A 12,199-nucleotide genomic window follows, 5' to 3' on the forward strand; every position below is an offset into this window, starting at 1 on the left:
GTTGAGCACTAGTCCACCCAAATTCACAAGCAGCTCGTTCACATCTCTTTAATGAGATCAAAGGCTCCTGTGTATGTTTTTGGGGGGTAGAGCTAGCACAGTCCCCCAAACACTGCCACTCTTCCTCAGGACTCCACCCCTTTCAGGTAGATTCGAGAAGGCAGGGAGAGACCAAGAAGAATTCAAGGATTTGGGCCCCGGGCTGTTTCTAGTGGGCAAGAAATTCACCCACCCTCCCAAAACTGTTTATGGGATGTCCCCTTCACTGGAAGCTAGCCCCACAGGAGAGACCTGGGGTACAGGATCGAGGGGCAGCACACAAGAGTCCTCCAGATCTGGTGGGGTGGCACTAGCCCTAGCCTCCTTGACTGGCTTGCCCTCACTGGAGTCAGAACAAGGGCAGAGCTCAATACCTGAGTCACCAGTCAGGCGGCGATAGCGGCAAGAAGGGGGTGTGGGGGCAGGGCTCACCCCAGCCCCAGGCTCACCCTCCTGATGAGGGGGTGCGCTCTGGTGGGAGGAAACACCTTCCACATTTGTTCCCTCGCAGTGGGCAGGGCAGCTAGAAGCAGAGGAGCAGCAGGTGCGGTCACTGGAAGCAGTCAAGGGGCAACCTGAGGCTGCAGTGTAAGGAGGCGGCGGTGTGCCGGGGCGGTGAACCACATCCTCATAGGCAGGGGGTTTGAAGGTGCTGAGGAGGCCTGCAGGAAAGAATGGCATGGTTGGTGCGACAGCCAGTGGTGGGATAGTGGAATCTTTGCTATTAGGGAAAGTGTGCTTTAAAATGTCTGAAAAGGGAATGTGGGGATGATTCAGGGTTCTGGGTTGGGAGGGGCCACTGGCAGTGTGCCCAGAGCCTCAAGCCACTCACGAAGGTCAAGCAGTGAACCAGTAGGGACAGGGCCAGCCCCATGGCATGCCCCGTGGTAGGCCAACAAGTTGATCTCGCGCTGTCGCTGCTGTTGCTGCAGCCGGAGTTTAGCTCGTCGATGACGGAAGGCGCAACAACAGCTAAAGAGGATGAGGACAGTCCAGAGCAGCCAGAACCCTGCAAGGGGTGAGGAAGGAGGGTCTTAGATACCTCCCAGGTAGACAGAGGTCCATGAAGGTTGGAATTTTGAGGCCTGAGGAATTTTGAGAGTGAGCAGAAGGACCCGAGAATAGCCCCCTTGGAGACTCACACCAGAGCTCATAGTAGTAGGTGCAGCAGCCCGTCTCCCCGCAGCAGTGACCACTCTCACAGAGGTAGGGCTGGTTGTTCACTCCTGGGCAGAGCTCTCGAAGCTGGGAGCAAGGAGGCACTTAGAACCAAAGGAGATCCCAGCCCCAGGCACTGTCCACCCCCACACCCCTGCATGCAGGGACATAGTCCCACCCTGTGAGCCAAGTTGAGCTCAGAGAGATCTGTGGGGAGGGGAAAAGTGACAGTGAGAGGAATGTTCAAATATCTGAAGGGCTGCTGACACGGCAGAGGATTTGGAACAACAAAAATCTGTCTAGAAAATAAGATGCAAGGTGTGGACATACAAAGAGGCAGATTTCAGTTCTGCGTACAGAGACTTCTCTCACAGTGGGGCTGGCTCCCAGGGTATTTTCTGTTAAGGGAGTGTTTGGGCAGAAGCCAGGGGGCAGTCTGAGCTACCACAAAGTCTCAGACAATGGGTAAGGGGTTTAAGGCAATTTCCAATGCTAAGATGCTTTCATTATCCACCCTCCCCCCACGGGCTGCCTCCCCACCCCCACGCTGGATCTTTCCACCCCTGGGTCTCAGGCTTCCTAGGGTAGAGGAAGGGCCATTTGAGACACAGAGCAGTGCTCCCAACCAGATGGGATTGCTGTGGATGATAAAGGATGGCATCCAGGGCGCGAGTCTGGGTTCCAGCTCTTCTCCAAATTGCTCCCTCAAGAGAAGACGCTGCCGGACTCTGTTGTGACAACAGGCACACAGAAAAACATCACAAATAACTGTTGCAAGACAGAGGGAGCTTCCCTGGGCCTCACTATGCCTTTGACCACTGGAGAGTCACTGCAAGCTTCCACTGCAGCCTTGGGATAGGGGTCTAAGAAGCTGCAGGCAAAGTCAACTGCATCTACATTACAAAGTTTAGACAAAGAGTAGAAGGGACATATTTAGGAACTTCACAGCATCTTTGGCTACGTGAGTTCCTCCCCAACCCCCCAAAAGGAAGGGACAAGGAAAGGGGAAAGAGAAATAAATGGCTGTCCTGATAGGCTTTTGGAGCAGTCGGGATACCTGCTGTTGCGGCACGCGAAGTGCCCCCCAGGCCTCCTCGCTGCCGTTCCCGCTGCTGGCCTGAGCCATGCCTCCACCTACAGCCCCCGGTAGACCACAGCCTCCTCTATCGCCAGGCGCCCCGCCCCTGCCACTTCTGCCGCCACCGCCATGGTCCCTGCCCGGCCCATCTTCGCTGCCGCCACCATCACTCCGCGGCCGGAGCTTCCATCCGGGGAGAGCTCTGCCAACTAGCACCCAGATTGCTCGATCCTACCAATCAGCGACGCCCGCCGGCGGACGGGCCAATAGGAACGGACCAGAGGTTTCTCCCAGGGACCAATCTACAGCAGCGCCTCCGCCACTCTCCCAGACAACAGAAGCTTACACAGACAAAGAGCGGGGCAAGGTTCGACCATGGCCCTGACTGACAGCGACAATAGCCAATATGGACAACAGAACGGGCTCGGAATTGCCAGCCAATAAGCGGCCGTCCAGAAAAGCAAAGTCTCCGCTGATTGGCTTGAGCGCTATTTTCGGGGATGATGCGGAAGGCCTGACCAAGCCAGGTAACTCCACTGGAAGAGGCGGTGCGGGGCACAGGGCGCGTTCCAAAAGTGTCTCGGTGTTCTTGCGGCCTAGTGGCCGTTTCCCATGTGTCGACGCAATCTCCCGTGACGGCAACATGTGTGTACGGGGCATTGGCCTGCCCATACCCCACTTCCCCAACTCTGTACAAGTCGAGGCACCGGACGAAATTTAATAATAGGGTGGGGAACATAATGAAAACAGGACAGGGGAGAGGGCGCAGAGTCCGGGTCACTTCAGGGACTTAAGTAGCCAAAAGAGGGGACCCGGGGCCCTCTGGCCCCCCAAGCCGCATCTGCAGGTTGATGCGGTAGCACTGAAGGCTGCAGAGCGCCTGGCCCGTGCGGGAACAGGCGTAGCGGCGGGGGTGTGGGCAGCCCGGGACGGAGCATCGAGGGGGAGGGCCAGATGGGGACGGCCGCTGGGGCAATGGCGCGGGGGAGGGGACACCAGGTGGGAAGGAAAGGGTGGAACCCTGTGCCCCGCTGCTGTAGCGCACCATGGGGGCGGGGGCCGCGGTCCTCCCACCCCGGCGCTCGCCCCGCGCCGCCCCTCGGCCTCCCCGGCCACTGGGCGCCGCGGTCTTGGTGAGGCGCTCAATAGTCTGGTTCTTGTGCTCTTCTGCCCGCCGAGCCGCCTGCAACCGTCTCTTTCGCGCCCTCTCCTCGCGTTTCAGCAGCATCTCCTCGGTGAGGGCCGGGGCCGGACAGCCCCCAGCCACAGGGAGCGGCAGCATCGGGGAAGGCTGACTCCGAGCCTTCTGCAGCAGAGCTCGCTGGGGAGAGACACACCGAGTAGTGTCAGGCGGGTGACATCTGCCCAAACCGGGGTTGGGGGGGGCGGGGGCAACAGTGGGGATCTGGAAAGCAGACTCTTGAGAGACACTGGCCTTGAGGGTAAGAGAGGGATGAGCACCCTCTCCAGGAGCCTTAGTACTGCCTCCTCCCAGATCTCCAGACTTGCATCTTCAGATCCTTGACTCTAAACAAGAAAATCATTAATGGTTCCTGTCTGCCCTGAATACCAAAACTCGGTTTACCACTTCTCTGGAGGTGTTTTTGTTTTTTCTGTTTTAAATCTTTTCATCTCATTCCAAACGGTGGGAAAAGATCTTTGCTTCGTGTAACCGGATGATGCTACAATTGAAGAAAGGGGGTCTGGAGGTGATCTAGTTTTAAGAGTGGACCCACAGATGTGTCCAGTTAGTCAGAAGCTGCTCTTAAACAAGTGACATTTCACCCAAACCGACAAAGAATTTGAGAAAATCAAGAGCATGTAGTCACAAAAAGCTGTCATTTTTGCAAACTTTGATATGCACTGAAAACAAAATAGATCTCAGGGTTACTATGCAGTGTATTTATAGTGGTGCTGCTGTATGTATGGATCTGGGATCTTTCTTCTCCCTTTAAATGTGATATGTTCCTTAGGATGCCTGGGTGGTTCAGTGGGTTAAAGCCTCTGCCTATGGCTCAGGTCATAATCCCAGAATCCTGGGGTGGAGCCCTGAATCAGGATCTCTGCTCAGCAGGGAGCCTGCTTCCTCCTCTCTCTGCCTGCCTCTCTGCCTACTTGTGATCTCCGTCTGTCAAATAAATAAATAAAATGTTTCAAAAAAAAAAAGTGATATGTTCTTAATCAATTTCGAGGACTTATTTTGCTACAAAATTTGCTAACATATTACACAAATTTCAAAAATATATATATATTTTTAATATAGTGTGTAAATTAAAACAGAAATTTACAGGTTTATGACAAGTATAAGATGCTACTTAGGGGAATGGCTTTGTTAGCAGTAAGTCCTTCAGATTTTTTGTTTTGTTCCTGAAGCTTTGCCTTGGCTGTCTAGTTAAACATTTGACTAATATTGTGTTTGATTTTGGAAGTATTGTAATGACACAAAATTTGAATAAATTTTCTCCTAGAAAAAACAAAGAATCTTTTCATCTCAAGTAGATAGCATCAATTGGATTATTGCTCAAGCCCCAAACTGAGGGTTATCTTCGAGTCCTCTTTTCTGCCCGCTCCATAACTCCCACCAATTATTTCCAAAACATATCCAGAATCCATCTGATTTCCTCCACCTCCATAAATTCACCTTGGTTCAAGCCGCCACCACCTCTCACCTGACTACTTCAATGGCTTCCTGGCTGGTCTTGCTTCTACTTCTTACCTGCACTAAGAAGCCAAAGTAATCTACTGAAATAGAAATCAAATCACTTTCCTGCAGACAATCCTTTCATGCTTTAATCACACTTATTTTTCTCCTTGACCACTACTAAGCATGTTCCACTCTCAGGGTCTTTACACCTGCTGGTCTCTGCCTGAAAAGCTCCTTTGGTATTGGAAATGTAATCTCATCAGAGAGGTATTCCCTGCCTTCCCTATCTAATGTTGTCTCTTTCCACCACTTTCCATTTCTTCACCCTATTTTTGTTATAAACCATACTTTTCACAATTACTTACTTACCCCCTCCCCCAACACAAACACACACACACACACATGAATACCAGCTCCATGAGAACAGAAACCTTTCCTTTCTTCCACTATTGATATTCCCACTGCCTAGCAACATTCTTGAGACACAGAAAGTTCTCAATATATATTTAGCCAGTGAACAAAAAATGAACCAACTTACCTGTCGAGCAGTGAGCAGCCGCTCGTTGATCTCCTTCTTGAGATCTCCATTGTCATCGAGCTCCCCCTTCTCCAGGGCATCCAGCCACCTCTGTTCCTCCTCTTCTTCTTGACCTCCTAAGCCCCCTGACAGGTCCCGAAGTGGGGAGGGGGACAGATTACTGTCTTCATCTGAAAAGCAAAGTTGGAGAGCTAAAAGTAGAATTGTTCAGATGGAGAACCCTAACTTGGCCAAGTTAATACTGAGACGCTCAAAATTCTCACCCTCCTCAGAACCAACCCTCCTCCGTTAACCAGATATAATGAGAAGCCCAGTTTCCCCACCTCCAGATTCTTCTCACCCAGCCAGGCACGGTACTGCTCAAGGGGGACTCCTTCCATTGGTTCCTCTTCATTGTCCACAACCATAAGGGGGGAGGGTGAGCGAGGACCCTCAGGGATCACAGTGAAAGTAGGAACACTGCAGAGAAGCAACCACTATGTAAGTTGAGCAGTTTTCTCCTCCTGCTTGACAGCTACAACCAGCATTCCCTTACCCCCTCTTGGGTTCTGCCTTCACCTGGGCCCTGAAGTCAGGGTCCACCCTCTGTCTACTGGAAAGCCCAGCCAGCTTCTCCCTCTATCTCTGCCTGTTCCTAAATTTCCCCCAAGTAAAACCTTGGCTTTCTTAGCCTCACCTCTTGGTGCCCAGGACCTGCCCACCCAGTTTGATTTTGAGTTTAAGTTGGGGCTTAGCAGGTGACGGCTGCGTTGGCCCAGCCTCCTCTTCCTGATGGTGTTTCTTCTTGTGTTTTTTCTTGTGCTTCTTATGCTTTTTCTTGTGCACTCCATGGCCGTGGGCACCCGCCAGACTCAATTCCAGCGCTTCCCCTGCGGAAGGAGAGCCTGTCAACGGTGTACAAGAGCGGGACAGGAGGAGCCTTGAAGAACCCCATACCCCCGAAGGGCCCCACTCTTCCAGCCCGACACACTGTTACCATAACAACAGACCCGCCTTTCTCCTTCCCACCAGTGGCGAAGTACCCCGAAGGCTCGGAAGAGCAAAATGGGATTCCTTTTCTGCGAACGCCTAACTTGTTTTATCGACCCGCTCTTACCGGGTTCAGGGGCTTCCATAGCCCCAGGGGTGCTCCCCCGCCGCCACAGCTTACTCATGGGGTCCTGCAAGAAAAGGGGGCTGGAAATGGTAGGGACACATGCTGACCAGCCCTTTCCGCCCCGCGGAAAAACCGACTCCGGCAAAATAACAGGCTACTTCCGGTGCGTAACAACCATGCTTGTGCGGGCTGCGCGCTGAGGCTAAAACCCTCCCTCACAAACAATGAGGCTCCTAACAAAGGTTCCGGGCCCTCTGAGGCCGGGACAGCTCGAAGGGGCGCGGCTTTCCCCTCGCTCCACCTCCCGGCTCTCGATTCCAGAACTCAGCGCGGGTGATTCGATTATTGTTGCACTCAAACGTGGTGAGTGTATACTCTGGACCAAATTCGGGGCTTAGGCTCTAAGGCTATAAAGGTGAATATGAGCACTTTCCCCTGCTTCTGAGGAGCTCACAGTGCAGTGAGTGCTAGGAAACTACATGGCCCGCAAAATGGCAGAAGTGCCTCATAGTACAAGTGCCCTAGAAGCAGAGCAAACGGTATTTAAGCCTAAATTCTCATCAGTGCAGAAATGAATTATGGTGCATCTCTACGATCTGAAACACTATGACAAGTAATTGATTGACATGGACTTTAGATTCTGTGGATAAAAGCGTTAGAAACTATTAAGTGTCCCACTAATGAAACACCAAAATAATTGGGTGCATGGATATGGTATGTCCATAAAACGGGCAGCTCTGCTGCTCTTCAAAGAAATGCGGCCTCTGAGTGCTACCCAAGAAACTAATGACATCGTTTCTGTTTGGTGACTGGGGTACAAGGGTGAAGGGAGACTTATTTTTCATAATGTACACCTCTGTGCCTTTTGAGCTTGTATAAAACATTTGTCGATTTTACCTAATTGAAAAAAGAAGGGGGTGGGGTGCCTGGGCGGCAGTCGGTTAGGAGTGGGACTCTTGGTTGGGCTCAGGTTGTGATCTTGGAGCCTGGTGTGTGTGCTGCCCCCCCCCCCCCCCAAGGTGCTCAGAGCGCAATCTGAAGAGTCTCACTCTCTCCCTCTTCCTCTGCCCCACGCCCTCGTGCTCTTTCTCTTTCTCTCTCAAATAAACAAATCTTTAAAAAGGGGGAGGGGTTCTGGGTGGCTCAGTTGGTTAAGGGTCTGTCTGATTCTTGATTTCAGTTCAGGTCATGATGTCAGAGTCGTGTGATCAAGCCCCTTCCAGGCTCTGGGCTGGGAGTGGAACCTGGTTGGGATTCTTTTTCTGTCTCCCCCTCTGCCCAGCCCCCTGCTTTCATGAGTGCAGGCTCTCTCTGGGGGAAAAAAAAAAAAAAAGGTCAACAGTGAAGTAGATCTGTATGTGCTGTCATATGAAATAAGAAAGGTGAGTTTCAATATGATGTTATGCCATTTAAAAAGAGTAACATGCTTCTATATATGCAGGAAAAAATTGAGGAATATATAGTACTCCTTAGCCTGGTTATCTTCAGAAGCTGGGGTTGGGAGGGGCCCCTATCTGTCTCAGTCAGTGGAGCATGTGACTCTTGATCTTGGGGTCCTGAGTTCAAACCCCACATTCAGGAGCCTACTTAAAAAAAAAAAGAAGAAGAAATTGGGGTTGGGGAACTTTTACTATCTAGATCTGTAATGAATTTTTAAAATTTATTTTTATTTTTTAAAAAGATTTTATTTATTTGACAGAGAGAGAGATCACAAGTAGGCAGAGAGGCAGGCAGAGAAGGGTGGGGGGAAGCAGGCTCCCCGCTGAGCAGAGAGCCCATTGTGGGGCTCCATTCCAGGACCCTGAGATCATGACCTGAGCCAAAGGCTTAACCCACTGAACCACCCAGGCACCCCATATAATGAATTTTCTTAACACCTAATATGTATCACGTTTATAATTAGAAAAAGGTATATATATATTTAATATTTAATATATATATAAGCTATATATAATATATATAAGCTATATATATGATATATATATAAGCTATATATATATATTAAATATGAACAATATGTACAAGATCAGTGTCCAAAAAAGGTAGCATCAATGAACAAAGAAAGAACTGATTTCAGTGACAAAATTAAAAGGAATCAATGAAATTATGTATGGGAATTCAGGAAGAAGTCAGTGTTATATAATGATTGAGATTAAGAGAATGAACCTTGGAATCAGACAAGCCTATTATAAAAACCCAGTTTCACTATTTATTAGCTGTATAACCTTGAACTCAAGTTATTTAAACTCTTAACGCTAGATTTCAGTCTTGTAAGATGGGATGAAGTAGGATCTACTTTAGAGAGCTCTTTCAAGGTAAAAAAGCAAATCAAGAATGCAAAGCACCGAGGGGCGGCTGGGCGGTTCAGTTGGTTGAGCCACTGCCTTCGGCTCAGGCCATGATCCCGTAGTCCCGGGATTGAGTCCCGCATGGGGCTCCCAGCTCCATGGGCAGTCTGCTTCTCCCTCTGACCTTCTCCCCTCTCATGCTCTCTTTCTCTCTCTCAAATAAATAAATAAAATCTTAAAAAAAAAAAAAGAATGCAAAGCACCTAGTATCTAGAAAATAGTAGATGTTCAATAAGCAAATGACAACAACAATAACAAATGATTTTAAAAAAAAGATTTTTATTTATTTATTTGACAGTGCACAAGCAGGAGAAGCGGTAGAGGGAGAGGGAGAAGCAGGCTCTCTGCTGAGCATGGAGTCTGATGCAGTGCTCCATCTCAGGATCCCAGGATCATGACCTAAACTGAAGGCAGACACTTAGACTGAACCACCAGGCACCCCTAATAAATGACCTGTGCATTTCTAGTTCAAGTATTTAGAGGGTGCGTGGTGTGTTAAATAAGAAAGAGAACATAGGAGAAGCAAGTCAGTTAGTGTTGCCCAAGGTGAATTTTGAAGTGCCAGCAGGGATGCCCAGAGATGAGAAATACTGACTGGAGGATCCAGTACAAAAGGTGTGAGTGGGGGTGTCATGGGCATAGAAACAGAGGTGCCCCCAAAGGTATGGAGTAAGTGAGACATTCCAGAATGACCAAACAGATGAAGAGGAAAGGACCAGGTCTGAGTGAGTAGCTGTCCTGGACAGGCAGGCCTACCGGCCAGGCAGGGTTGAGAAGAGGAAGTCAAGAGAAAGCCAAGAAAGGCATCCCAATCAGAGTATCAGGAGACCAAGGGTGTGATCTGCTGTATACTGTCCTGCAGAGGGCAGGCTGAGCTCCTAGAAGAGGTGTGAAGGTGATAGTGCTGTACCATCAGGAGTCAAAGTGAGGGATCACCTGTAGTTAGTGTTTGTCAAACACATTATAGCTTCTCCCCTGGTTGTTTTTTTTTTTTTTTTAAAGATTTTATTTATTTATTTATTTGACAGAGAGAGATCACAAGTAGGCAGAGAGGCAGGCAGAGAGAGGGAGAGGAGGAAGCAGGCTCCCTGCTGAGCAGAGAGCCCGATGCGGGACTCGATCCCAGGACCCTGAGATCATGACCTGAGCGGAAGGCAGCAGCTTAACCCACTGAGCCACCCAGGTACCCTCTCGCCGGGTTTTATATCCCTACTTTCCCTTGGTCCTCTCCGTAGGGGAGACAGTATTGTTCCCTCATGAAGAAACTCAGAGAGCCTCTGAAGAAGGCTCAGAGAGGTTCAATGATTTGGCCAAAGTGGCATAGTTAGGGAGTGGCAGAGCCAGCCTCCAACAGAGGCTTCCTGACACCAGGCCCAATGGTGTTTCTTCAACATCCTCATGCATAGCAGGGAGGAAGTGGCAACAGCAAGTAGCCGCTGGCTTCATTATTTTGCTTTGTTTAGAGTGGAAGAGGTTTGAGCGTGTTTGTAGGCTAAAAGGAAGAACTTGGTTCTCCTGAATTCTTAGCCTTATTTTAAAACACAATTTCTTTTGAAATAATTGCGAACATGCATACGAGTTGCAGGAAGAATACAAAGAACTCTCTTGCTTCCTAAAATCAGATGCTGTGATTGTTCAAGTTTACTATCCCCCACATTTACTATTATGGTTATTTCTTTTCTGATCGATCTGAGACAAAGTTGCAGACATGATGCCATTTCACCCCTAAATATATCACATCGAGTATTTCCTCAAAACAAGTACTCTGTTCTATAACCTTTGTGCAACCCTTTCAATCAGGAAATTAACACTGATAGAGAAAGTCTGTCCAACCCACAGACCCCATTCAAAAGTTTCACCAGCTGCCCAATGTCTACTTTTCCTTTTAAGCCCAGGATCCAAATCCAGAATTATGCAGTACATTCCCTTGTCATGTCTCTTTGATCAGCTTTAATCTGGAACATTTGCTCACCCTTTCCCTATCTTTCATGACCTTGACAGTTTTAGGAAGTACAAACCTTTGTGGGCACCTGGCTGGCTCAATCCATAAAGCCTGCGACTCCCAATCTTGGGGTTGGAAGTTTGAGACCCACACTAGGTGTAGAGATTACTTAAAAATAAAATCTTAAAAAAAAAAAAAGTACAGCGAGTACAGGCCTTTGATTCCCTAGAATGTTCCTCAACCTGGATACATCTAGTGTTTGCTTGTGTCCTGACTCATAATTGTTGGTGGGAGTACTATACAAAAAAGACTCTGCTGTGTTCTTCTCAGTGTGTCCCATCAGAAAGCACCACTGATGTTCTAACCTTGATCACCTGGTCAAGGTGGTGTCTGCTAGTTTTCCCCACTGGAGAGTTATAATTTTCACTTTTGTAATTAATGAGCTATTTCCCCAGGAAATACTTTGAAACTACTCTGATATCCTGTTCCCCATCAAACGTCCACCCATCGGGCTTAGTATCCATTGATGACTACTGTATGAATCAGCAGTACTATAATAATTGGCAATGGAATCTTTCTAATTCCACTATTGCAACTACATACATTAGTGGGCATTGCTACTGTGAAGAGATTTTATCTTGCATTCCTTTACGTGTGTAGTTATTTATATCATTACGGTTTCCTATTTCTGTCAGTGAGTGGTAATCCATTACTACCATTATTTGTCCTGATGCTGAAATACGTCCCAGCTTTGGTCATGGGTCATTTCCTTAAGATGATTTCTGTGTCCTTTTGACATGTCTCCATCATGCGTTGAGTGCTTTTTTTACTTCCCAGCACTAAAAAATGTTTTGGGCTCTTCTTGTACTTTCCTTTGATAAGGGGTGGGAACCAACAGAGGCCAGGAAGTAGCAACCTGTGGGTGAGGTTACACAGAGGGTACGCCAGTCACACCATGGTACCCTCCTGATGAGGACTTCTCTGCTGACACAGCTACCCGCCCCTCACGGACTGCAGGTGCAACGATCATATCATGAATTCTCTGGGTCTTGTTTTCACTCTTTCAAGATTCAAAGTCCAGTTGGAAGCATGCCAATCGGTTGACTTAGGCCAAGTGCTTACACCTGGGCTGTGAAGAAGTGGGAGAGAAAATGAATGACCTTCTCCAACTGCCGTAAAGAGGGTAGAGCCTCAGCCTACCAATATCGTCCACAGTAGGGGACCACGCAGAAACAGGAAAATGGTTTGAACACCGGGTGACCAGCAACTCCAAATATCTACTTCAGAGCTGGAGAGACAGAGATACCTACATAAGCAAAGGAAAAAGTTGGAAAGATTGTACAGCAAACCAATTGC

At 48.8% G+C, this 12,199-nt stretch overlaps 2 protein-coding genes across 3 annotated transcripts; both read right to left on the bottom strand.

Annotated features, from left to right (window-relative positions):
* Nucleotides 1-36: 36 nt before the first annotated feature.
* Nucleotides 37-2,627, bottom strand: WBP1 (WW domain binding protein 1). Of its 2 annotated transcripts, XM_082743908.1 has the most exons (5): nucleotides 2,255-2,515; nucleotides 1,824-1,925; nucleotides 1,182-1,284; nucleotides 872-1,048; nucleotides 37-701 (listed from the first exon to the last, which is right to left on the bottom strand). In XM_082743908.1, the coding sequence occupies exons 1-5, from the start codon at nucleotides 2,321-2,323 to the stop codon at nucleotides 247-249; spliced, it is 906 nt and encodes a 301-aa protein (XP_082600034.1). In that variant the 5' UTR covers nucleotides 2,324-2,515; the 3' UTR covers nucleotides 37-246. The 2 variants fall into 2 exon arrangements, with proteins under 2 accessions (XP_082600034.1, XP_082600035.1); XM_082743909.1 differs by lacking the exon at nucleotides 1,824-1,925 and having other exon boundaries at nucleotides 2,255-2,627.
* A 346-nt stretch (nucleotides 2,628-2,973) lies between these two features.
* On the bottom strand, nucleotides 2,974-6,734 carry INO80B (INO80 complex subunit B). The gene is made up of 5 exons (XM_082743907.1): nucleotides 6,554-6,734; nucleotides 6,134-6,326; nucleotides 5,798-5,916; nucleotides 5,458-5,627; nucleotides 2,974-3,596 (listed from the first exon to the last, which is right to left on the bottom strand). The coding sequence occupies exons 1-5, from the start codon at nucleotides 6,609-6,611 to the stop codon at nucleotides 3,066-3,068; spliced, it is 1,071 nt and encodes a 356-aa protein (XP_082600033.1). The 5' UTR covers nucleotides 6,612-6,734; the 3' UTR covers nucleotides 2,974-3,065.
* Between the last annotated feature and the right edge of the window lie 5,465 nt (nucleotides 6,735-12,199).

This window comes from Mustela nivalis (assembly GCF_964662115.1).
Source record: "Mustela nivalis genome assembly, chromosome: 8".
NCBI classification, from domain to species: Eukaryota; Metazoa; Chordata; class Mammalia; order Carnivora; family Mustelidae; genus Mustela; species Mustela nivalis.

Excerpts from the sequence above, each read along its gene's own strand:
- WBP1 (XM_082743908.1), bottom strand. The coding sequence starts at position 2,323 with ATGGCTCAGGCCAGCAGCGGGAACGGCAGCGAGGAGGCCTGGGGGGCA. Across the intron at positions 1,926-2,254 it reads TTCGCGTGCCGCAACAGCAG|AGTCCGGCAGCGTCTTCTCT; the intron begins GTATCCCGACTG and ends TTGTCACAACAG. Across the intron at positions 1,285-1,823 it reads ATCCACAGCAATCCCATCTG|CTTCGAGAGCTCTGCCCAGG; the intron begins GTTGGGAGCACT and ends CCTTGCTCCCAG.
- INO80B (XM_082743907.1), bottom strand. The coding sequence starts at position 6,611 with ATGAGTAAGCTGTGGCGGCGGGGGAGCACCCCTGGGGCTATGGAAGCC. Across the intron at positions 5,917-6,133 it reads CAGGTCCTGGGCACCAAGAG|TGTTCCTACTTTCACTGTGA; the intron begins GTGAGGCTAAGA and ends GCTTCTCTGCAG. Across the intron at positions 5,628-5,797 it reads GCAGTACCGTGCCTGGCTGG|ATGAAGACAGTAATCTGTCC; the intron begins GTGAGAAGAATC and ends TTTGCTTTTCAG.